General features: G+C 44.3%; 1 protein-coding gene across 1 annotated transcript; it reads right to left on the bottom strand.

The window, feature by feature from the left end:
- Window positions 1-246: 246 nt before the first annotated feature.
- Window positions 247-27,433, bottom strand: SYPL2 (synaptophysin like 2). The gene is made up of 6 exons (XM_083172934.1): window positions 26,692-27,433; window positions 26,527-26,595; window positions 14,576-14,706; window positions 7,403-7,601; window positions 1,737-1,928; window positions 247-654 (listed from the first exon to the last, which is right to left on the bottom strand). The coding sequence occupies exons 1-6, from the start codon at window positions 26,755-26,757 to the stop codon at window positions 523-525; spliced, it is 789 nt and encodes a 262-aa protein (XP_083029060.1). The 5' UTR covers window positions 26,758-27,433; the 3' UTR covers window positions 247-522.

The raw sequence follows: 27,433 nt of genomic DNA, 5'->3' as shown, positions 1-27,433 counted from the left end.
TAAGTGAATGTAATTAAAACAGAAAATTAACAAGCACCCGCTAATCTGCAGCGCTGTTTGTGGTGACACACTCTGCACCACCCTAGTTCCTGCCCCTGTTGTGTGCTTGGGGTTGATTGTTATTTATATCGAAACTTGAAAGGACTTCTAAAGCTCCACATAATCCTCCACAAACCGACTGTATAAGTATAACCACCGTGATGATTGAAGGAACATCTGTTTAGAGAACAAGATCACTACTCCAAAGAAAGTGGACATTATTTTATTTAATAAATAGCACCAGAGGAGGTAACAACTTTTAGATGTTGTAACAACTTTGGAAAAGAGAAGAGTGGAAAAAGAAACACAATACAGGTGTTATGTTGGTGTTAGATGATACAGGGCCAGCATCAGGATGCAGGGCAGTAATCAGTAAGTACAAGACAGAGCCTGGTGGGAAGAGGATGGGAAGTCCACTCTCCCAAACTAGTAGAGTCACTGGCAGAGAAAGAGTTGCCGTTCCAGAAAGGAAACAGTGAGAGATCACTGAAGGTCTTCAGCCTCTCCACGCTCAGCAGACTCCTCTTTGGTGGTTGCTTGCTTGTTCCATGCGGTTTCCTTGAACACAAACCACACATTGGCCGCCCAGATGAAGAAATTCAGAAACCCAAAGAGCTGTTGGTGAAGGGAAAGAGAAGTGTGAGGAGATGTAACAAAGAGGTTATTCAGACGTGACCACAACAAGCACCAGCATACCCAAACAGTTTAGGGCTTGTTAGAACCTGTAGAGTAGCAAATAAACACGTATCTATTAATCTGATGTTTCTTATATATACCATATGCCTCCGTTTGGGAAGAGCTATAGTGCTTTTTTTTTTTTCCTGAGAAACCACATTCTTTATGATCCATTTTTCTTAGCAAAATCTGACCTATAGTGAATATACAAGGGCTGGCCGATATTATGACAGGAGGAGCCCATTCTGCGGGTTCCGTGGTATCATTTCACCAGATCAGTCTGCCATAGCCTAGTGCTGGTATCGGCATTTCTCAAGAGGATGCCATTTTGTCTCCCATTATGTTAATGCAACCAGTCTACACTACTTTTTTATTTATCTTATCATTTCTTTTAGTATTTCTCCCTACAGTGGTTGCACAAAAAAATATTTAGATCACTGTTTACAAAACATGGTCCACAAGGCACCCAAACAGTGTAGGTTTTCAGGATGTCTGTGCTTAGGCAATGGTAACTTAATTAGTACATCAGTTTCATTATACCACAGGTTCTCAAAGTCAGTCCTCAAGACCCCACACAGTGCATGTTTTGCAGGTCTCCTCACAGAATCAATTGAAATAATTAGCTGGATCTTTTCAAATATGTCAGTCAGTAATTAATGCACCTGTCGGGTGACCTGGAAAAGGTGAACTTTGTGGGGTTCTTGAGGACTGAGTTTGAGAACCACTGCATTATACCATCTGTGCAAATGCAGGGATATAACTAACATTTGGACTGTTGGGGTACCTAAAGGACCAGGTTTGGGAACCACTGACCTAGAATTACCTTATCAGTGCATTGCAAGCCATTATTTACTAGGAAATATTAGGATAAAAGTTCCCGTAACTATCGCATTTTATTTTTATTTGTGTAGAGTTATTTGAACAGATAATAATTGCACGTTTTAAGGACAACAATATAAATTTACAATGGCATACACACAGTTGTGACTTTATGTTGTATTCTGCTTATAGATCATTCTTACCACAGATATGTTGGCAAGCCCAAAATATGGAGTAATGCTGGCACTGCAGGTGGCCGTTGGACTCTGGCACACCGGCATTGATGAAAGGAGGCTAGAAGGATGAGTGGCTAGTTTCACGTCCATAAGACCTTTCCCCCACGCTGAAGCAGCCACGAGCCACAGGAAGGCAAAGCCCCCTGTCACACACAAATCCTACAGAAACACAATGGTATAACAACTATATTATAATGTATTACTGAGCATTTAAGGCCTTATTCTGAATCAGAAAGTAATGAAAACTTAACTCCAGATGCCTACTTGGAAGTAGAATATAACTAAATAGTAATGCGACTATATGCACCTTCTGAGTTGTAAGAATCTAGGCAAGTGGTGGCCAAATTGGTCCTCGAGATTTACCAACAGTTCATGTTTTCCAAATGACCATGTGTTAGTATGGAATGAAAGTAGCTCATGTTTTAAAATGTAATAGTCACAACAACACAAGAACAAGCCAGATGGTCTGGAAAACGTGAACTATTGGTATTTCTTGAGGAAAGGTTTGGCCAGTCCTGAGCTAGGAGATCGCAGTCCACTACTACATAGGTGTACAGCAGGCATGTCCAACGTTGGCCCTCCAGATGTTGTGAAACTACACATCCCAGCATGCTTTGCCACAGTTTTGCTATTAGAGAATGCTAAAACTATTGCAAAGCATGCTGGGATGTGTAGTTTCACAACATCTGGAGGGCCAACGTTGGACATGCCTGGTGTACAGTGTTTGGTGCACAAGGGCCACTGGGTCCAGGGGCGCCACACTGCACAATCTGCATACGTGTTTAATTATTTACCTCTCTGGTCTCAGCTTGCTGCAGCTTACGGCAGAAACCACCTGGAAAATGGCCACTGTACATGCACATTAGATATTATTACCCAGAACTTGGAGGGTGCCATGTTTTAGGAGAAATGCGCTTAGGGAGTAGACTCCAGCAGTCTATTGTGTCACATAGGTGAGGAGTTTAAACTCGGGTCCCCTCCTTCCTCTGTTAAACTGCACCTGATCCCACTCTTCCAGTCTTAAGAGTCACCATCAGTATCACCAACACATACAGGGCCAGATGTACTAAGCTTCAAAAGTGATAAAATGGTGGGTGATAAACAACCAACCAATCAGCACCTGCCTGACATTTTTCAAACCACAGTCTGTGACATGGCAGGGAGGAGATGATTGGCTGGCTATTTATCACTCTCCATTTTATTACTTTTGAAGCTTATTGCATCTGTCCCACAGTACCATATTCAGTGCAGGAGATGTGACTGTATTTAGCTCCCACAATGCACAACTCAAATTAGCAACTCTGGCTATGCTCCCACAGCTCCCGGACAAAACTGCTTACATGCATTCCCATTGCTTATGTCCACTTGTGACTCAGAAATGCCCATTTAGCAGCTGCTAAATGCCTGAGATGCATATGAATCTGGTTAATGATATGCCTGCAAGCATGTGTACACCACACAAAAAAAAAGGTTTATGCAGCCGTATGTGGACTTGCAGTTAGGCTAATCAGAGTTTCGATAATTTATTTATTTTATTTATTAACAGTTTCTTATATAGCGCATACATATTCTGCAGCGCTTTACAGAGAATATTTGAACATTCACATCAGTCCCTGCCCCAGTGGACCTTACAATCTGTATTCCCTACCACACATACACGTACACAGGCATTCTAGGGTTAATTTTGTTTGGAGCCAATTAGCCTACCTGTATATTTTTGGATTGTGGAAGGAAACCGGAGTATCCAGAGGAAACCCACGCAAGCACAGGGGAAATATACAAACTTCGCACAGTTAGAGCCATGGTGGGAATTGAACCCATGACCTCAGTGCTGTGAGGCAGTAATGATAACCATTACACCAGCCATACTGCCCAGATAATGATAATTAACAGATGTCTCTTTATGCAGCCTTCTGGGATTTGTAAATTGGCAGGTGGGCATCTCAATACAAATCAAACCGCCAGTGACCTATGCATATTTTACACAACTACTGCACTCACATTCGCAGCTTTGAATGCATTTGTGTACTTCTCAGTGTATACAGATGGAGCGCGCATTCATTCGTCTGGCATACCATAGCTTTCCATCTCAGTGAAATGTTCGCTGAGCTGAGGACGCGCGAGCAACTCTCACGCTCACACTTACCATTGCCATGAATGGACGCACGCATGTCCTATTCTCGGGGAATGGTGCGATGACACGGAAAGCTATAGCATTTATCTTGTAAAATATGCTGGCTATTTGAGGGCACAGGGTGTGTGTGTGTGTGTATGTGTGTGTGTGTGTGCTTGTAGTATCCCCCACTGGGCATGTACCCTGCCAGGTCTGTTAATGAAAATCTGCTGGCTCACAATTTTTTTTGGTACTTGTGTATTAGCACGGCGCAGGGGATTGTATAACCACAAAATCGCATCGCATGCAATGCCATATGATCGCATGCGATGAGTTGAGACGCGATTATACCCGATTTTTAATTGTACAGGCACCCAGACCCGATTCTACATTGTACACCCACCCTGATGGGTAATGACAATGTTAAATGCCCCCCCATTGTTAACGCCACCCCACTATCAACGCCAACCCGAAGCGTGGCGAGCGCAGAGAGCCCGCTAGGGGCGGCGGTATGCGTCCTCAGACCTTTTCATTCCCCCACTATCCATGTCGGCGTGGAGTTGATTTTATATAGTGTGGCGAGCGGACGCGTAATACTTGTGAATTAATGCACGTCCCCTCGAGGGGCTCGCTGCGCTCGCCACGCTTCGGGCTCGCCACACTATTGGCACTATTGGTGGCATATGTGTATCTGCCACTATTGGGGGCATCTGGCACTGCACTATTGGGGGCATATGTGTATCAAACCCTCGTTTTCAATGGCCGCACCCCATGTGGCTAAAGGTTTTAGAGCGTTGACTATGCCCCCATAGGGGAAGAAAATGGGGATGTATCCTCACAGGAGTACCACGGTAGTAGGTGAACCCCTTAATTTCGGGCTGATGTCCCTTCTCCAGTGTTGGAAGGTATGTATGTGACATATTGGACATTGCAGTGTGTGGCATAATGTGCCAGGGGCATTGCAGTGTGTGGCATAATGTGTAAAGGGCATTTTTTGGTTATTATGCAGATGTTTTTACATTTTTTTATTTTAGTAGCTCTTCGGGCAGTTTATTTTGTCGCAAGTAGCTCCCGTCCCAAAAAAGGTTGGAGACCACTGACCTAGACCATGTCGACCTAATGCTTGTGTCGACCTAATGACCTGTCACTCTTGTCCCATGTCGACCTAGACCCATGTCAACCTTTCAGCATGTCGACTTAGTGGTGTAGACCTAATGACTGCGACCAACATGCTGTTGACCTAATGACCGCATTCCTGGTCCATCTGTATACACTGAGATGTACACATATGCATTCAAAGTATTTTGGGTATTTTGGCCGAAGTTATGTTTACTATGTATAATAGGAAATATATTCTCAATTTGTGCACTTATCTTTCTTAACATTGCAAATGGTACTGAAGGAAAACTATGCCATAATGTAGATGACAAAGTTATGAAACAGGGTAGACACACCAGCAGGAGTAAAACTAATGACTAATGATCTAGGAAGAATAGAGGAATGGTCAAGAATGTGGTAACGACAGTTTACCACTCAAATATGCAATATGGGTCTCAAAAACCCAAAAGCTAAATATAGTATCAAGGGTACTGTAATGGAAACCAGTGGCACCAAGAGAGGGGGTACTAATTACCGGGGCACAGGTGTCATGCAGGGGCCCTGTGGTAGCAGCTGTAGAAGCTCTTTTCATCCCAGCACATGCTGCTATGTGTTGGACTGCAGTGTGGCCAGGGAGGTGCTTATATTGCTATTTTGTCTGTATTATATTCTAGGGGTTCATGACCATGCCTCCCGCTATTAGGCCATGCTCCCTCAAAAGTCATTGGGCCCGGCCAGGCTCTGTATTGCCCCGATGGAAACTACTAAGTAGTAGCGGAATTTAGGACTTACTGGGTGAGATTTAATAGAATGATAGATTCAGAAAGTGAGAGATTTGGTAAGAAATCTCCATTGCCGCTTTAAAAAACCTGGAGATTTCTTACCAAATCTCTCACTTTCTGAATCTCTCATCCTATTAAATCTCACCTATTATTTAATTTATAGACAATTTAACATAGCAATAAGAAGGGTTGAGGTATTGGAAGCTGACAGTTGGGTTTCCAACATTGGAATCCCGACTGCTGGTACTCGTCACAAGTTTTATTCTCCCTCTATGGGGGTTGTAGACCCTCAAAAGAGAGAATAGCCCCTGTAAATTGGGATAACAACTGCACCCATAAGAAGGCAAGACAGATGATTGGTTGGTTGCAAAGGGAATCAGTAGCAGGCCAAAAGAAGAAACAATGTCACTGTACACCCTCATTTGGAATACTGTGTAAAGTTCTGGAGAACATGGGGTAAATTTACTAAAGCATCTAGAAAAGAGGTGATGTTGCTTATAGCAACCAATGCAGTTTTGTGCTTGAGGGCCCGAGCACCCACGGAAAATGATGAGCACCCATCCGCTCAGCAGCGGCCCACCTGCCCGTGTCCCACTGCACTCCACCTCCCTCGTCGCTGGCACAGGTACTGTGTGGGCATTTATGTATTTGGCACTGTGAGGGCATTTATGTATTTGGCACTGTGGGGGCATTTATGTATTTGGCACTGGGAGGGATTTTTGTACCTGCACTGTGTGGGCATTTATGTATTTGGCACTGTTGCTATAATTTGAATATTGGAGGCAACTGTGCTGCGTAATATAAATTAGTATTATTTTGTGGCGACACCCCTTTCCCATGAAGCCACTCCCCTATATTTTTGGCTTAAGCACCCACCAGCAAAAACATAAATCGGCACCTATGGTTGGCAACATTTGATAAGATGCATTAATTTGACACAGGCTGACAGTATTCGGCTGGGCGGCATATCAGGCACTCAGTAAGCTGCAATGTTCACAGCTTACCGAGCCAACCTGCATTAGACACCATCAAGCCACTTGAATTGTGTACTCATTTGAGTTGGGCCACCTTTATCTTCAGAAATCATTGTATTAAAAACAGGTTATTATCAATATCCCGGTGTACAGGATCCCAGCGTTCATAATGCATTTTAGGTACTTTTTAAAGCCCAGCCCTAACACCACTTCCACAGCCTAAATCCTAACTGCCCCCCACAGCCTAGCCCTAACCATCCCTCAAGTTCCTAACCCGAGTATTTACCATCAGGATCCTGAGCACCAGGATGTTAACTAGATCCCATCAAAAACAATCTCCTGAATGTACCCTGGTGCATAAAAGTTTGCCATTTTGTAAATAAAGAGTAAATATGAATTAATAATTGTTCTACTGTTTTATATGTGTTTACCTTTTTAAAACCAGCAACATGTCAACTGCACTGATTTTCTTAGATATCAAATAACCAGGGCATTGTTTGTCCTTGAGTGTATACTCAAAAGTGTGTAAAAGTAGTAAACACCCGTGTGCTAAACACTTTACAAGCTTTGCTGCTTTATGGACTGCTTTATGAACTTGCTCATCTCTTGCCCTAAGTTCTGGTATTTGACCTGTTTATCACATCTTCCCTCACAGAAGTCACTTACCACAATTGGCACTCTCCGGATCTGAGTGTATCGATCATGGAAAAGTAAGTAAATGACCAGTGCTAACATGGAATACAGGAAAGCGAAGACTGACAATGTGACGAAGAATTCGGCTGGTGCAGAAAAATCCCCTGAGAGGTGTAAAACACGGCTCTCAATTTCTCCACAGGGAGGCATCTCATAGCGCTGCCGATATAGTCTAAAAGCAGAGAGATATACACAGTACAACAGACAATATGGATATGGTCAGTGGTACAATAACAATATTCTTAGGTGCAAAATGTGACAGAATTTCCCATAGAATAGAATAACTGTAAATGTTTATGTAAGATTCAACTACAATCAGATTTTAGAATTAAATCAATATTTTGTTTACAAGTAAATTTTCATTATGGCCAGTCTAAAGGTACCCAGATACAGTAAGATTTTTTAAACAATATGGCCATTTCTGACCGACTTGAATGATCAATAATTTAAAAACTAAGCATGTGTGGCCTTGATGACGATCCGATGCGGGGGGCCATTGGGTTGTTCATTGAGCCTGCTGATACCTTCAACAGGCGGAAATATGAACGACCTGTTGTGCAGGATCATGGCCACATATTCCATGTATAGACATGTTGAATGATATGGCCATGTCGCGGCACCGCCACATCTCCACCCGCCCACTGCCGCACCCCCCACCTGCCACTGCACCTCCGCACCCTCCACGCTGGCAGGCAGAGAGAGAAGCCAGGGGCGGGCAGATGATTTTAAATGAATAGGACGCCCGCTAATTGGCTGAGAGAGCCATGTCATAAGGAAGAGAAATATCCCTGTTCATGTGTTGTGAAGGAACATGGGAAACACCTGTCAGCTGGCTACAGCAGTGCATACACTGACTAATATGTACCACTTGTAACTTCAAAATATCGGACATATAGACATGCTGGTTGATCGATAATTTTGGATTGGTTGAGCACTTAGTCTGTTCAATTATTTGGGCAATCTGCTAATATTAGATAGATCTTTAATAACTTTTTAGTGTACAGTATGTCCAGCATAACCTTTTTGCATTTATATCACCAATCACCCCTCCCCCCCCCAAACACACACACACACACTATAAGCAGTGACATGTATTATACTCCTTTCACACTGAAAACCTGGGTCCAACATGGCTTACTGAACCTGGTTTCAGGCTGTGTCACAGCTGCTGAAACCATGTTCACACTGAAGGCTGGAACTCTATTATTGCTGACTCATCCCTATCAGATTGCACTCAGGGGTAGATTTATGAACAAACGATCAGGGGAATATGCGCTATCCCCGTACCTTATGGCAAGGGATAGCGCTTCCCCTGATCTATGACACCCGCTGAGCGGGTGTCTATCGTGCGGCGCTGTGGGGCAGGAGGCATAGCGCAGCTACGATATTTCGTGCTGCGCGCCTGCCTCCTGCCCAATTTATGAACGGTCAGCATCGCTGACCATTCCGCCGCCTGCAGCTATCGACTTCGACAGCTGCAGACGGTGATGCCCTATGCCCACAGCAGGGACATCGCTGTCCCTGCTGCTGGCTCTGAGCTGCGCTTGGATCTCGCGTGAGTAGCGAGATCCCGCGCATGCGCAGTCCAGCCGGCCGGGGAGAAGCAGACAGTGTGTCAGTGTTAACTGACGCGCTGTCAGCTGGAGGGGACATCGCCGGAGGGGGAAGTTAGCGCTCCCCCACTTCGGCGGCAAGATCTTAGTAGATCTTGTCGGTGTCCCCTCCTGCTTCGCCTCGCTACTGAGGTGAAGCAGGGAGTATTATAGCGGCGCTCTTAACGCCGCTATAATATATCTACCCCTGAGTGGGGCAGATGTATGAACAAGTGCAAAAATGCACTTAACGCTGGTTAACTGGGGGGGATTACGATTTCGGCTAGCTAGGGCTAGCGTTGTCCTATCCCCCACTGTGGGGACAACGCTAGCCCTGCGTCTGGCTTGGGCTGCGCTGGAGATCTCGCGGTTTTAGCAAGATCTCGCGCATGCCCAGAAAGCCGGCCAGAGGAGGGGGGGGATTGCGAATGCGCATGTGCGGGCGGCGAGGGAGCCGATAAGGACAGCCGTTCACGCTAGGGATAACAGCTCTCCTTATCTGCTTAATACATCTGCCTATAACGTTTGCCCACTTCTCCACGTTATGCTGGAGAAACGGGACTCGTTATTTGCCAAACGTTATAGGCAGATTAATAGATCTGCCCCAGTGTCTCATTGCTGCTATATCTGCCAGAGTTTGGAGATGACATACTGTAGATCACACAGCAGCCTACCTGGGTCAGTCTCAGGTTTGAATCTGGTCACATACTGAGTAGTGGACCCAGTACACCCAACTCAGGTAGACCTGTTCACACCAAGACAAGACTGGTTGCCCTGGCAATATCCTTGGTGTGAAATGGGTTTAACTGTAGACTAGCAACTTGCGGTCAAATGGGTAAAAGTGTATTTCATGGTCATTAAAATATAACATGGATTTTTTTTTCCAGTGATGGCCACATTTACCAAAAGAAGATTATACAGAACAGAAAAGCTCTCCTCACTGTAAAATATATATATATATATATATATATATATATATATATATATATATATATATATATATATACATTGTAGGAGCTCTGCACACACTAAATTAACTGATAATAAATTGTGGAGATTTGGTTCATGAATTGATCAATGCATTTAAGCCTGCAGCCCCCTTCACGGGACCCCACTTTTCTGCAGGTCCTCACACTATCGCTGAAAACTTTATAAAATCAACTCCACGCCGACGTGGATAGTGGGGGTATGAAAAGGTCGTAGGACGCGTACCGCCGCCCCTCGCGGGCTCGCTACGCTCGCCACGCTTCGGGTTCACGTTTATACTGGGGGGGTGGCGTGTGGGTGCATTTAAGCATTGTAAGCACCCATTAGGGTGCTTATACAATTTATAATCGCATCCCATCGAATTGTATGGCATTGTATGCCATATACAATGGCATACAATATCGCGTCGCATCGCATGCGATGTCGTCTGCGATGCGATGGGCGCCGTGATAGTACACAAGTACCCGTGTTGAATATGTGAATGCTCCTCATGTGCCATAACCCTTGCACATGTCCATTATGTGCCATTAAACTTGTGCACATGCCCTTTTGTGTCATTAGATCCCTTCAGATGCCTGATAAGATCCTTCCACTTGCCCATTTTGTGCTATCAGACCCTCCACATGCATACAGTGTGCCTTCAAAGGGATTGATATAAAATCCCAGCTGTCGGGATCCCGGCGTTCATAATCCTGACGCCGGAATCCCGACCGCCGAAATTCAAACAAGGGATCGCCCCTCCCCCCCCCCCCCCTTGCAGGCTCGCTGCGCTCGGCACACTAATTTATTCTCCCTCTATGGATGTCGTGGACACCACCCACAGAGGGAGAAAGTGTAGGGATTTCGGCGGTCGGGATTCCGGCGTCGGGATTTTGAACGCCAGGATTCCGACCGCCGGGATTTGAACTGCAATCAGACATCATATGTACAGTAGATCTTATGCCCCCTTATGAACCATGCCTCATTATACCGTATTTTTCGGACCATAAGACGCACTTTTCCTCCCCAAAAAAGTGGGGGGAAAAGTGTGTGCGTCTTATGGAGCAAATATTGGAATATTAACATGCAAAAAACTCCTGAATGCTGGTGCTGCTGCACCAGCATCTCAGGAGCTGCAGCAGAGCCCGCTCCCCCTCCCGTGGTACTTGTCAGCAGCTTAGACTTAGAGGTCCGGGCAGCGGGGTCCTTTTGGAGAATGGGATATCATCGGCGGGGAACTATCATGGGATCTAGCACTACTAGTTCCCATCTGCCGCAGGGACCCCGCCGACGATATGCCATTCGCCAAACGGACCTCACCCCAGCGTCTCCCTACCGCTGCCAGCATGTCATCATCCCTCGCCCGGCACCTTTACACTCACCCCCTAACATTCCCACGGAGCCGGGTGTCTGTCTCCAATCCCCATATGTCCGATCACCAGGTGTACCGAGGGATTGAGCTGCCGCGTTGCTGGAGGGACGGAGCGGCCGGGTAAGAGGAAGGTAGGAGCTTCCAGTATCTAAGGGGAAGACAGACAGCGCTTCCAGGAGGCTGCCACCGCTGGGAGCCGGGTATAAGGGGGACAGCGCGCTGCCGATGCTGGGAGCTGTGTGGAGGAGGGGGAATGTGAGGCAGTCATTTGCCACCGGGCTACAGTACTCTGTGCCCGCTCAACACCACCCACTGCCCACTTGTCTGTCCTGGCATCGCGTCCGCTGGCTAGAAGGCAGACCTTTCACCCTGCTTGAAGCTGCCCATTAGATTTAGCTCTCAGCCTCCTGACATTAACAAGGAGCAGTCACCTGTAGGCAGCTCCTCTTAGGCACTGCAGCGAGACTCGACTCTACAGCAGGTTTGTGTCTCACCTGCCAGGGGCTACCTGCATGGTGGAGGGGTGACACAGTGCATTTTTAATAAGTGGACGAATGAGCTACCACTTTCTTTCCTCCCCATGTCCCCCCCTCTCTCCATATGTCTATCACTCTGCCCACCATGTCTCTCTGCCATTCTGCCCCTCTGCCCATGTCACTCTGCACCTCTCTGCTATTGTATTTCTGCCCCTCTCTGCCCATGTCATTGTGCCTATGTCTCTCTGCCCCTATCTGCCTCTCTCCCTACGTCTCTTCCTCTCTGCCTATGTCTCTCTGCTGTTCTGCCAGATCATTCCTGCCCATAACCTCATCCTCAGAATATTTTTTTCCTGTTTTTCTCCTCTAAAACTAGGTGCGTCTTATAGTCCGGTGCGTCTTATAGAGCGAAAAATACGGTAACTTCTAGCTTGTAATATTGCCCTATAGTGGTTGATAAAAAATAGTAAACATGGCACCTGATCTGTCTTAGCATACCATTCATCAAATTAGAATAACGGTCAGTCAGAGTCTCATATAAATAGTTTGATATTTAAAGCAAAATAAATAAAAAAATCTATAAAATAGTAAAACTAGGTGCCAAAAGCAGCAATCATTTACACTGAAAAAAACAGGTTGATTTTGCCATGTAACTGATTGCCGCATTAAAAAAAAAGGGAAAACTCTACTAAAATCTCTAAGTTTCTGATTGTTATACTTTATTGTTTTTGACCCTATAGTTTTGTTGCGGGCCAGGAGTCATTGGAGGATTGGGTGCAATGCTTTCTCTTGCTGAGGGCACTAAAATGTCTAGCCACATCTCTGAATGCCACCAAATCTGCACATGGTAGGTGTCAGAGCCATCTTTAGGGGCACACCAGGCAGGTGCTCAGATCCCCATGACTAGAAAAGGCCTTAAACAGGAGCAGGCTGGGCCTTGATCAGGGTTGCCGACTTTTTCAGTCTCCTCTCTGGGGAATGCCTGGAGAGGAGACTTCCAGCTACAGTTCGGGGGCGGGGCTTGAGCGTGATGTCATTAAGCCCGTCCCATGATGTAAAATAACCGTGGAGGGGCGGGGCTAAAATGTCACAATTGTGGACATTTTAGCTCCGCCCCCTCCACTGAAACCCACGGATTGCGTTATTTAAATGCAGAGGTCAGGGTGAAGACACCGCAATCCGGGGGGGCCAGGAGGAGGAACCGATTTTCGTGATCCTCCCGGCCATTCTGGGAGGGTAGGCAACCCTGGCCTTGATGCCTCCAGAGCTTTTAAGCTTTTAGCAAGGCTCTCTCACACAATCAGAGTAGCCAGGCAGAGTTGTCTAACAAAAAAAACAGGAAGATTAGTAGATTGCGCTAATATCAAACTATTGTATAATTAAATAAATAATTTAAAAAGGTCAGGTGTGTGAAAAAAGGATATAAATGTATTATTAAAACATTTTCATACTGAGCATAGTAGAATAAAAGAAAAAGAAAAAGAAAAACGACACTCAGCTAGATAGTCACCCATTGTTTTCCAGAATGTTCCTTACAGTTCAGGTTTCCAAAAGTGAGTTTGTTTAGATCCACAAGGTGGGTTTGTAATCCGTTATTGGGATGTAAGGGCTGGAATGAGGGTACATCTTTTTCCACAGATAGTACCGGGCCTTTAAGGAGGTGGTGTACCTCCAAAATGGTCTAATGCCTCGGAATGGAGTGAGGGGCCAATTCACTTGGTCTGAGGAGTGTGGTATCCCAGGAGATGAGTGTCCCTCCTTAGCAATCTTTAGTGGGACCCACAGGGTGGAGAGTGCTGGATGTACCTTCACAGAATGTTGCCTGGCCTTTATGGAGGTGGCGTGCCTCCAATAAATCTTGTGCCTCGGATTGGAGTAGAAGAACCAGTATGTTTCTCCTGGAGAGTGGGGTATCCCAATTGGGAAGTGGATGTATCTCCTTGGTAGTCCTTAGTGAAAAATGCTGGATAAAGCTGGTAAAGGGTGTAAATATGGTCTGAGGTCGCTTGAAAATGCACCCATATACATTACCCTTCCAGGCTCCCATGTTGCATTATCAGCATTGACAGCGGGGTGAGCCAGGTCACCTCTCACTACAGCTGAGAATCTTGCTGTCAGTGCTGGGGAAGCAGCTCAGCCCTGATTGGCTGTAGACATCTCCATGGAGACGCTTTCAGGCAGTCAGGGGAAGCATCTCAGTTCTGACTGGCTGAAAGCGTCTCCAGTCACAGTGGTCATGGTACGGCCAGGGGACCTTGTACAAAAAGTGTTCCCGGCTGTGGCATGTTATCACTGGCTGTTGGAGCCTGATGCTGGTTCCAAAATATGGGAAACCCCCAGTTTTTTTGTCTCCAGTATTTTTGGAACCAGGACCAGTCCAAGAGCCTAGTGCTGGTTTCTTAAATACAGGGGAACTCTACATATTTTGTCACCATATTTTTAAAGCCAGGACCAGTTCACTGAGCCTGGGGTTAGTTCTGCTCAGGACCGAGGACCCCACGCTGTTTTTGGGGTTTTTTTGGTCATTTTAACACTTTTTTGTGTGGATAGAACCGTGCACAGATCTAGAAAATCGCACTTTTAAAAAATAGCACCCTATTACATTTTGCCCATAGTTTATTTTATGCTATTCAAATGGATGTATGTTCAACTCAGTATCAATCCCAGAGCTCTTTATTGTACCTTTATTTTTAAGTACAACATATGGTTCTAAATGTAGATGATATGCCTATGGTGTTACCTGAAAGGATAAGAAAAGGCTACAGATATAAGATCTGTGTCAGTCTTTGTTTCCAAAACGGTACACATCACGACTGCTGCTGTTTCTCCACTGTATGAACCACAAGTCCCGAAGGCAAAGATAGCAAAGAGCTGAGAGATAGAAGAAGAAGAAACAAGGTGGAGAGAAGGAATAAACAAAAACAAAATTCCTAAAAGCAGTACAATGGGAATGTAGTTATACAAACAGGCCCTTATTCAGATCTGATCGCAGTACAAATTTGTTCTCAAAATGGGCAAAACCATGTGCACTGCAGATGGGGCAGATGTAACATGCAGAGAGTGTTAAATTAGGGTGGGGTGTGTTAAACTGAAATCTAAATTGCAGTGTAAAAATGATGCAGCCAGTATTTACCCTGCACAGAAACAAATCTCACACAAATATAACTCACACAAATATAACTCTCTCCATACATGTTACATCTGCCCCACCTGCAGTGCACATGGTTTTGCCCATTTTGAGAATACATTTGTACTGTGAGCAGATCTAAATAAGGGCCTATGTGCATGGGAAAATATGATACTATTTGAATGATGGGTAATACGGGGGTTGGTTTACAAAACCAGATGCCAGACAGAAAATTGCTTCTGTTAGTAAACAGGTCAACACTGACTATAAATGGATTAATCTATATCGATTCAGTCATGTAATATAATTCATATTGATTGTACTCAAATGGGATCAGACTTAAGCTGGCCATACAGTCTAGGCCGAGGTATAGCATGCAGCCTCACATGCGATACCTTGGCAACTCGACTGCATACGATACATTGTATGCGGTCCTTTTGCATACAATGTATCGTATGCAATCCTATTCACTGCCTTAGGATATATCCTTGATGACAATCTCTGGATTCGATCCGATGCAGAACCGCTCATTGGTTTGGATTCGGAAGTAAATTACATAGGATTTGACACTTTTCACACATGGGTCGAAATCGTGGGAAAAGGACCCAAATCTCACTAGTGTATGGGGTAGTTGTTGGTAACAAACATGATATACTTTTGTGCAGAGAGGAGTTAAGCGATTAATGGAGGAAAGTAGATAATTTATTTCCATGTGGCTGATAAATAAAATCAAGTGTGCGTAATCCTATTGTGCTTTCTTATGTTCTGAGATTACAATGACATACAGTAGCATTGAGCTGTGCCTAGAGCAGAGTATATACCTAAAGTCTCAGAACAGTGATGACTTGTCAGAGAACACATTTAAAGGGGTTCTCCAGGTAAAGGAGTTTTGGTACTTATGTACTAACTGGGCTGCCGATTTTGATGAAACCGGGTCCATCGCATCGCATCCGACCATATCGCATGCGATGCATGCGATATGGTCGTATGCGATGCGATATCGCATCGCATCTGATTGTATGCCTTAAGTTAAGGCATACAATCAAAAAATCGGCAGCCCAGATAATACATAAGTACCGGAGTTTCCAATCTAAATCCACCCCCAGGGAGCATATTGAGTCACTGTTTACTTCAATTCCCTGAATCAAGTAACATTATATATTGAAGGGTCTAGTGCATGGGTCTTCAAACTGTGGCCCTCCAGATGTTTTGAAACTACAAATCCCAGCATGCCTTGCCACAGTTTTAACACTCCCTTATAGCAAAACTGTGTCAAGGTATGCTGGGATTTGTAGTTTCACAACATCTGGAGGGCCACAGTTTGAAGACCCATGGTCTAGTCTAGTGCCATGTAATGCACTGCAACTCCAAAGTTAAGTACATAGCTATAATCCAGGTTCATATGTCTGTAACACATTTTATGAATTAGATTACAGGTTGCAGCCATTAATGGACTGTAGTAGTTTTTCTTATTTAAGTGTTTTATTCTTAAATGTTTTTATATGTAAAGCATGAAGGCCAAAAATGGGGGTTTGGGCTATGAGACCACACCCATGAAGCCTCACCCCTTTTTTTATGTCTGTCCTCACCGGGTGTCATCAGGGTAAATGATGCCCCTGCTACTTTGAATAAACTGGACTCCAATTCAAACAGCTGCTTTCTCCATGTCCTAAACACTACTTGCTGGGCACCCTGATTGGATGTTACAAGGAAATATTGCTTGCTACTTGTCTGATTGTTTTAAGTCTTTCCCCTACTGCTTCTGCATTGCACTCCACCCTGGACACTCACCCTAACACTAATACTCTAACACTTATACCCTAACCTTAATACCTTAACCCATACTCCAAACTCACCCTAACACTTAATAGAAAACCTTAGCACTAATATCCTAACCCTTATTCCAAACACTAATACCCTTTCACACCAGCCTAATTTTCCTGGTTGGGCCGTTGGAGCAGGGTTGTTCCCGGGTTCAACCTGGTGACCTGGCCAGTGTGCAAGGGCTAGGGGTTACTCACCCGCGTTGCTGGCCCTCCGTTTGCTGTCAGGCTGGGGATCCACACAGGCGGCGGGAGCAAATGACAGCACAGGTGGTGGATGAAGATGGTGCAGCTCTTCGGCACCCTCACTGCCGCCGGAGAGCTGCATCATCTGCACCCGCCATCTGACCTGTCATCTGCGCCCGCCGTCTGTGTGGATCCCTGGCCTGCACCGAGGACCAGCAACTGGGGTGAGTACTCGCCGCCAACAAGCCGCCTTCCGGCCTCATCCCTGCCTCCTGACAGCCTCCTCCTGCCTCCTTCCCGCCCCCTTCACACACCAGAAAATGCAGGGACTTTTCTGGTGTGAAAGGGACCAACCCGGGAATGGCCCGACTTGATCCCTGGGCCATATTCCTGGGTGGGTTCCTGCATTTTCTGGTATGAAAGGGGTATAATACTCTAACATTGATTCGCTAACCTTACCATCAATACTAATACTAATAACCTAACACTAAAACCCACAATTTGGAGAGTGCATGCTTTTGTTTCTAAATTTCATTGTAAAATATGTACAAGTGATTGCTATACCCCTACACGCAAAAGACCATTTCAGTACCCACCTAATCACTGCATTTCCAACCCACAAAATTACTGCCATTCTCCTACCCATCAAATGCCTGCCTTTACCCTACCCTGCAAATGACTGATTTTCTCCTACACAGTATATGATTGCTATTCTATTACCCAACAAATGACTGCCATAAGCATACCCAACAAATGCCTGCCATTACCCTACAATGAAAATGACTGCACTCCCTCTACCCAGTAAATGACTGCCTGTCCCCTGCAAAGCAAATACTTAAAGGACTGCTATTCCGCTACCCAGTAAATGACTGCCATTCCCCTACCAAGTAAATTATTGCTATTCTCCTACCCAGTAAATGACTGCCATTCCTCTATTCAAGAAATGACTACCATTCCTCTACCCAAAAAATACTGTGATTCCCCTACCAAGCAAATGACTGCAATTCCCCTACTCAGTAAATTACTGCCATTCACCTATCCAGTAAATGAGTGCCATTCCTCTACCCAGTAAATGACTGCCATTCCCCTACCAAGTAAATGACTACCATTACTTTACACAGTAAATGAATAGCATTCTCCTAGCCACCAAATGACTCCCCCCCTCCCTACTTAGTACATTTATGTTGCTCCCCTACCCAGCAACTGATTCAGTTCCCCTACTTACTGAATGACTGCCATTCCTTTAAATCACAAATAGCCATCATCATACCCAGCAAATGCTCACATTATCATATCCACTACCACCATACCCAGTATGTCATCTCAGTTATACTGTATGTGCAGAAGGTATACACCCCATGTATAGCTACAGTATGTATTGCACAGATAAGTCCCAAATTCTGAGTTACTTGGAGAAATAACATTATTGTCATAAATTAAGGAAATAAGCCCCAATTACCAACCAAATATAGCAGACAGATAACTGTATTCGCAAGCAATATACTGTATATCAAGGATACCCAACAAAAAAAATACAGTCAAAATTATGCAGGAAAAAAATACCAGTATATGTTGCACAGAATCCATATCTAGGCATGTATTGCAGAGATATCACTAATCGCCATCTACTGCACACAGATCATCTAATAGTAAATTTACCTAGGCATAGACATAAGGTATACAGTCAGCTCCCTTCAACCTACTAACTCAAGCCAGGTCCTCTTCAGTCCTCTCCCACAGCATTCACTTCACACAGCTCTGTGGATGTGTGGGTCAGTTGTCTAATAGCAATCAGTCTCTGGTCCACAATTGCAGGCCAGTGACATGTTGGGTCACTGTATCTAGTTATTAGCACTGATTACACTGTTACATTGCACTAACAGAGATGACAGCAAGAGTACCTATCACCTCAGCCACAAGGCTGCATAGCCGACTGAAAAAAATGTGAGCTGTATATTCATACACCTTTAAGGGAACATCGCTACTAGTAATTAGAATGTTGGTGTTTTTTTTATGCTAAGATCTATTCAAATCCAAATCCAATTCCTAGTAATACACAAGTATACCTGGCCAATAAAGCTGATTCTGAAATTAATTTGTGATAAATTGTTCTAATAATTCTAAAACTTATGCTGGCCATGCATATTTACCAACTAATAAGCAAGTTAAAATTATAATCAATCATTGCATAGTAGTAAATGATTATCGTCTGTTACCAAAACAGCGGTCATTCAGACTATTTAACAAACTTCCCTCTAGTTATGGAGGTGTATGAGGAATATTTCCAACTCAGAGGCACCCGCCAACTGCATAATTTAACTTTCAAAGAAGTTCATTACAGTGTACTCATGTATAATAATAATAATAATAATAATAATAATAATAACAATAATAATAATAACAACAAGGGCTGCTTAACCCTGGGTTATCGGACCACATAAAAGTTGAGTTCAAGTTGAGGGAGCAGATTCATCGACGAGTGATATTCTTGTTACCACTTGTTACAAATGATAAATGATGCTCCAGCCAATCAGCTCCTAAATGTCATGTGTTTGAAAAATAACTTCAGCTGATTGGCTGGAGCACCATTTATTATTGTGAAAACATGAGAGATCACCTGTTGATAAATCTGTCCTTAAATGTCAACATTGGTAAATATTTAATAAATGAAGATTGAAAGTAAATTTACTGTGTTTTTTTTTTAAACTAGTATTATATTTGGTAGGCTGGAAGCTGGTAAAAATTATTTTTTTAGAATTTGTATGACTCTTTATTATTTACAAACTAGGAGGTGGAGCTTTGTTCTTGGCACCCACTTTGGGGTCAGGACCCACAGCTTGAGAACCGCTGATTCTACTGAGTGTATGGGAAGAAACTTTTTATGGAAAGCAACTTTTTGAGAAAGAATATTGGGCAGGTCTGATTAAAAAGACTAGCACAACCACATTAATATTTTACATGGATGAAAAGTTGCTCAGTTTATATTCCGCTCTATGGGCAGTATTCAATGAGAAAAATTCGCCCTGTTTTATGGCGAATTTGTGCTTTTTTCGCCTTGGACGGAGCATTTTGCTCTCCAAAAGCGAGCAACCCTATTCAATGTGAAATATTCGCCGTCTTTCTAAGTGATTTTCGCCATCTCTCGCCGTGTAGCAATTCTCCATCTTTTCATGGAGAGCTGGAATGTGAACTTTTAAACTAAAAGGTTTTTTTTTTAATTTTGGTGTCATTTTTCACATTGAATACTGCCCTATGTAACCTTACTAATGATTCTGGATGGATTTCTAGGATTGTGTAATATTTAATTTGTTAACTTTTTTAACCCTTTGAGTACCAAGTGAATTTGCCAAAATTGGTTTGAAAATTGCCAACATTTTTGTTCATCATACATGTTTACCTTATATAGGAAATATAATCTTTATTTACACAACATATTTTACTTGAAGTGATATAACAAATGTGAGTGACGCTGACATTTTTAGCGAATACTTTGCAAATCTCTCACAGATATGTTGGCACACAAAGGGTTAAGTAATGTGCAACATTATGAATCTCATGTGGTTCTCTGTGTAGAAAGATATTTAACAAAGCTTAAGGTCCCCATACACGTTGCGATAACAGCGTGCAATGCGATGCGTTATCGGGCGGATCGCATCGCAACGCATGCGTTTTTGCCTGTGATGCAATGCAATCCGCGGGCAGTACAAAAAGTATGTGCAGCACATACTTTTTGTACTGTGCGATGCGATGCCTGCATTGCAGGCTTCGCATCGCAACGTGTATGGGCACCTTTAGAGAGAGATAATATTGTAAGAGATAAAGGGGTTTATTCTAGTTCATTCTTTCTGACAAAATCCTTCTTAGATGGACAAAACCATGTGCACTGCAGGGGGGCAGATGTAACATGTGCAGAGAGAATTAGATTTGGGTGAGTTATTTTGTTTCTGTGCAGGGAAAATACTGACTGCATGATTTTACACTGCAATATAGATCTCACTTTGAAGAAAAACCCCACCCAAATCTAATTCTCACTGCACAAGTTACATCTGCCCCACCCGCAGTGCACATGGTTTTGTCCATCTAAGAAGGATTTTGTCAGAAAGAATGAACTAGAATAACCCCCAAAGTAACAACCAGTCGGCTATTAACTGTCATTTTTGAAACATAACTTTTCAAATGTACTGTAAGACAGAAGGTGATTAGCTAGTACTTTATCTCACACAATTTTTTTTTCCTCCGGACTTTGATAAATACCCCCCTTAGTGCACTACCATCTACTAAAACATTTTTCTAAAAATGCACCACCCACCCCTTAACAGAGCCTATGTGCATCCATTTTTTTTGTCTCTGTTCATCTGACAAAGTGCCAGCAGAGCGTGGGTGAGGTGACCAATAATAATCCACAAACACATTGGCATAAATGTGACAGTTCTGCATTATGTAACTGGCAGATCCCCAGGAGAAGCAGCTGCATGAAGACGACCCCAGTGCTTCATTTAGGGGGAGGAGTAAGTTACTTAGTAGAGTTTTACAGCAGGTGGCAATGCAGCTTTTAGAGGGTTTTACACCTGGGACCAAAAGGCCATTGCTGTCATATTTAATATAAATAATGGTAAAACATCAATATTTGTGCTTATTTGTATAAGAGTAAAAGAGTTATGTGTAATGAGAGCACCCTTTAAAAAAAAGCCCCAAGAAAATAAATAATTATAGGAAATTCAGAAATTCCACCATTGCCATGTCCAGAATTTCCAGGACATGAAAGAATAGTAGCTGGCTGATATGACCAAAATGGGCTGGAGTAATGGATTACATATTACAAATATTCTCTCTGTAAAGTGCTGCGGAATATGTGTGCGCTATATAAGAAACCGTTAATAAATAAATAGAGTTAAAAGTCATTTATATGCTAATAAGACAGTTTAGTGTTCTCCTCTGCATAGAAACAGTGACTGTATGTACAACAAGTATATGACTGAAACATGAACGCTCCTTGGCACAGGTTGTGTGCTGAATGATCCCAAGCATGTGGAGTATGGAGATGGTGGAAAGGTTACTGACTGGGAGAGATTCCTAAACTGAAGTGAAATGTGAGAGCATCTATTTGTGAGGGACATCCAGAGCCATCCAAGTAGGGGGCAGGGGATATACAAACGTTGTGGGTCAGAAAAGTGATTTAAACTGCAACATAGAACAGGCTTATGTTCATGGGCAATCATAGCATTAAGATATGTAGGCATGTAACAGATGTAGATAAAATCTCTGTAGTCATTGTAGCCATTACAGCTTAGGAACAGCCATCAGAGGCCAGCAAACATACATATCCCTTTGTGGCTAATTAATACATATTTATCCTTACAGAGGGCAAAACCCATAACATGATGACAATGGTGTCCTCTGAAAACACAGTAATTAGCTTCATTTTATGGACATCTAAATTCTAAATATTATTATTATTATTATTATTATTATGAAAGAATTGATATTTTAAAATATACACCACTGTGGTATTAAGATATTTTTTATGTTCAAATAATTTTATTGAAGGAATGTAAACAATAACAAATGCAATTACAAGACTAGTCAGCAATAGGAATTGATTTAGCTTAGGACCGGATGCTTAATAAGAGGTGATGAAATAGATCGGTTTGCAAAGGGGTCCCAAGAGATAGATTATTGCAAATAGAAATACAACTGAGAACTAAGTGAGGGGAGGGGGTGCGTTGGTGGAGGGGGGGAGAGGGACTGGTGGGGAGGGGTAATGAGTGGGGGGGGGGGGGGTTAGGCATAGAGTAGGTTCCATGTACGATTGGTGGTGGAGCGGGAGGGGGGAAGTGGGGGGGGGGAGAATGAGCAGGAGGGGTAATAAGGGGATGGGGTGAGTGGGGGAAGTGAGTGGAAAGCTGAGAGTAAGAACAGGCTGATGCGTGTTAGGGCGCTGTAGGGTCGGGGAGATCCGGAAGGAGGTAGTATTTGAGGGGGGGGGCGGGGCGAGAGTGGGTAGTTTTAAGCGAGGCCCGGTAGAGGGATACCCCTGGCTATGTACCATGGGTCCCAAATTTTGTGGAACTTCTCCACTGTGTTATTTTGGAGGCTGGTTGTGTATTCCATTTTGGCGACGTACCAGATTCGGTTAAGTAATTCTTGGTACGTTGGGGGGGCAGGGTTTTTCCAGGCCTTAGCAATTTGTAGCTTGGCTGCACAGGTGATGTGGAGAATCAATTTGTTTGCGAGGGTGGGCAACTGGTCGGCTGGGGCACACAGGAGCATCGTGGCAGGGGAAAGAGGGGGGCATTCTGGTAAGGTTGAGTTTATAACGGACTGGACCATGGACCAGAAGGGCAAGATGCGTGGGCAGGTCCACCATATGTGAAAGAATGTGCCTTCACAGCCGCATTGGCGCCAACATGAGTTGGATACGGATGGGTAGATGGTGTGTAGGCGTGTTGGGACCAGATACCACCTGGTGTAGATTTTGTAGGAGGTTTCTCTGATAGCTACACTAATGGAGCATTTAGAGATGTTTAGTCTGATCGTTTTCCAGGAGTCCTCCCCCAGAGGGGATTCCAGGTCTAAATCCCATGCTTTTTCGTGCGGTTCTAGTGAGGGGCTGTCTGGTGTGAGGACAGAGTGGTAAAGGTGGGAGATGATGCCTTTATCCATAGGTCTGTGGGCACATAGATATTCCATGGGAGTGAGGTTTTTAAGGGGGCCTGTCTTGGATAGTGAGGACGAGATGAAGCTCCGGATTTGGAGGAACTGATAGAAGAGGGAGTGAGGGAGGTGGTGTTTGTCCTGTAAATTAGCGAAGGTGAGCATAGTGTTCCCGTCGTGTAGATGACAAAAGCGAGTTATTCCAGCTGAAGACCATGTAGAGGCCATGTGGAGGGATTGGCCGGGGGGGAATGATGGGTGTTGCCAGAGAGGTGTCTGTGGGGAAGGATATGAGGTGAGTGAGAGCTTGGTGGATAGGGAGTCCCAGACAGAGAGAGTGAGGGAAATTGTGGGTATGGCCAGGGCTGTGGGGGGTCTCAGGTGGCGCGGGATCCAAGGGAGAGAGGAGACGGAGAGCAGTTTTGAAAGGTCAGTTTCTAAGTCGACCCATCTTTTTACATCTCGGGGAGAGTGCCAGGCGACAAGTTGGCTGAGTTTGGAGGCGTGGTAGTATTTGGAGAGGAGGGGGAGGCCTAGGCCTCCCAATGCTGGGGGCTTGGAGAGAATGCTGCGGCGAATATGGGGTTTTTTGTGGTTCCAAATGAATTTGCAGAGGGATGTCTGAAGGGTGGCGAGGGTTCTCCCGGGGACAGCAATGGGGAGGGTCTGAAAGAGGTAAAGGAGTTTTGGGAGTACGGTCATCTTAATAGCATTTATGCGTCCTGTCCATGATATGAAGAGTTTTCCCCACCGAGAGAGGTCTTGTGAAATGGTTCGGAGGAGGGGGGGATAATTGAACTTGTATAAACTGGTGTAGGATTTTGACAGGTGAATACCCAAATATTTTATAGAGTCTCTACGCCAGGAGAAGGTGAAGTTGGCTTTAAGAAGATCAAGGGCGGGTTTAGGGATGTGAAGGGGGAGTGCCTCGGATTTATCATGGTTGATTTTATACCCTGAAAAGTGGCCGTAAAGGGAGAGTTCTTGGAAGAGGTTAGGGAGAGATATAGAGGGGTTGGTTAGGGATAGGAGGACGTCATCGGCAAAGAGAGAGATTTTGTAAGAGGAGTTCCCAATTGTAATTCCCGAGATGTCGGGATTGGATCTAATTCTGCTGGCTAGGGGTTCTATGATTAGAGCAAAGATGAGTGGGGAGAGTGGGCAGCCCTGCCTCGTCCCGTTAGAGATGCTAAAAGAGTCGGAGGTTATGCCCCCCGCAGAAACTGATGTGGAAGGGTTATGGTATAGAGCTTGGATGGCTTGTAGGAATTGTCCCTGAAACCCGAACCTTTGGAGTGTGTGGGTTAGGAAAGACCAGGAGACCCGATCAAAGGCCTTTTCTGCGTCAAGGGCCAGTAGTATGGATGGAAGTTTTAAAGTGTTGATATGGTGGATCAGGTTTATGGTTCTTCTGGTGTTGTCAAGAGCTTGCCGTGTTGGGACGAAGCCCACTTGGTCAGGATGTATGAGGGATGGAAGGAGGGGGTTGAGTCTGTTAGCGAGTATTTTGGCGAAGAGTTTCAGGTCCGTGTTTAGTAGGGAGATAGGGCGGTAACTCGAGGCCAGCTGGGGATCTTTACCTGGCTTTGGTATGACGGTGATCACGGCTCTTGTAGTGTCTGGGTGGAAGTATTCTCCGTTTAGAATGCGGTTAAAGGTGGAGGTAAGGTGGGGGTTGAGGGTTTGTTGGAAAGTTTTATAGTACGAAAAGGGGAATCCGTCTGGGCCTGGGGCTTTAGAGGGTTTTTGGGACTTGAGGGCTGTCGTGATTTCTTCTGAGGAGATGGGGCGACAAAGTTTAGCGGAGGTGTTAGGGTCTATTTCGGGGAGAGGGCATGAGGCCAGGTAATCAGGGGGTGATGTAGACGTGGGGGAGGGTGGGGCATGTGTAGGGGAGTTGTATAGTTGTTTGTAGAATTCCTTAAATACAGCATTGATTTCGGAGGGGTGATAGCACGTATTGCCCATTGAGTTTTTAAGGGCTGGGATAGCCGATCGGGCTTTGCGGTTTTTCAGTTGATTGGAAAGTAAAGCGTCAGCCTTATTGCTTTTCTCATAGAAACGCTGGTTTGTCCAGCGGAGTGTTTTGTCTATTTTCTCTGATAGAATTGCGTTGAGGGTAGATTTTGCCTCGGTGAGACGCCTATAGTTATCATTGGTCGGGGAGCGCTTGTGTTGGGAGTCGAGGAGGGCGACTTGATCCAGGAGTGATTGAAATTTTTGTTTTTGATCTTTGTTTCTGTGAGAGGCGTAGCTGATAATGTGGCCCCGAATTACCGACTTGTGTGCTTCCCAGATTAATGGAGTACATCCCAGGTCGGTGTTATTGAGGGAGAAATAATCTAGCATAGCTTCTTTTATCTTGGATTGGAATAGCGGGATTTTTAGAAGGGTTTCGTTTAAACGCCAGGATGGCTTGGATGTCGGGGAGTCCAGGATATTAAAGGAAGAGGAGAGAAAGGAATGATCTGACCAGGAGTTGGGGATGATAGAGGAGTCAATTAATTGAGTAGAAGCTGAAGGGCAGCAGAAGATAAAGTCAATACGTGAGTGTGTAAGATGGGGAGGAGAGAAGAAGGTGAAATCCCTGGCAGAGGGGTTCGGTATTAAGATATTTTTTATGTATGTGATTACTGCTCTTTCTTTAAAACGAATGTAATGCTACTGTAAGATATATAATACCATAAATTCTATAAACTGAAATCAGGTCAGAAAAAAAAAAAGCAGTAATAAAAAAAGCTAAAACATAACCCTACAATGCAATAATAAAAAAAGAACACTGTTCTGGGAACATAAATATACAGTTTTATAAAATCAGTTACATTACTATATCCCTCATACTCCTGTGCAATTGATGTGTAATGAACTAAAAGGCAAAATAATCATATAGGTTTTGCTTACCCATTCCAGCAGTTTAATAAATCCTAATGGTTCCTCCAATCGCTTCCAGCGCAGACCTGTCAGTGGGTTCTAGTGAATGGGGGGGGGGGGGGGGAGAGGTCAGTATTTACCTCCTTCACAGTAAATAAAAACCACACCTGCCATATTGTTCACCCCTTGTGCTACCTTGAAGGCCAAGCCTGTGCGCCCTCCTTCTCTGTCCATCGCCGTGGAGGACACTGTTGTAGACATGCTCTTAAATCACGGTTGTGCAGGAGAGACAAATGGAATCCAAGTATCCAAAGAAAAGTGCTGATGGTTCCCAATTGATTGTATGATGCAGTTGCTCTTGATATTCAGTCTGTTCAAGACCAGATAGCGTGGTGCAATACGTTCCTTCTTATAGCCCAGATGTATATTTATCCCTGATCCAGCCTAGCTAACTTTCAGTGCTCATGCATGCTTTGCTTTTTGCATTTCTGCAAATCCCTGGAAGTCTTTCCTTCGCCCTATTATTTTGCACTGATACTTGTAGCATACACAGATCTATTCTTTTAGTACATATGTCTATATTTATATAAATGCATTCCCTGTTTGTCTCAGCTCTTAGTTTATTTCTGTGTGTACCTCTCTACACTAGCTATGTATCTCTATAATAATAATTATTATTATGATAACTGTAGACTTGTTCCTTTGTCCCTGTATTCCTGTCCCTGGCTCTGTGCCCTTGCTGTCTGCCTGTCTTTCCTTCTGCCCCCTCCCTACTCTCTCTCTCTCCCACACTCACCTCTTCGCTCCCTCTCTTTCCCTGTTCACTGACAAAAAAAAAACCTAATTCAGAGTTCAGCAGTGTGAATGCAAAGGACACCTGATCCCCACACACACCCCATCCCAAAACAGGACATGAACAGTCATCAGTTCAACTGGT

This window comes from Crinia signifera, chromosome 2, assembly GCF_055691185.1.
Source record: "Crinia signifera chromosome 2, ASM5569118v1, whole genome shotgun sequence".
In the NCBI taxonomy this organism is placed as follows: domain Eukaryota; kingdom Metazoa; phylum Chordata; class Amphibia; order Anura; family Myobatrachidae; genus Crinia; species Crinia signifera.
This window is presented reverse-complemented; position numbering and strand designations above follow the sequence as displayed.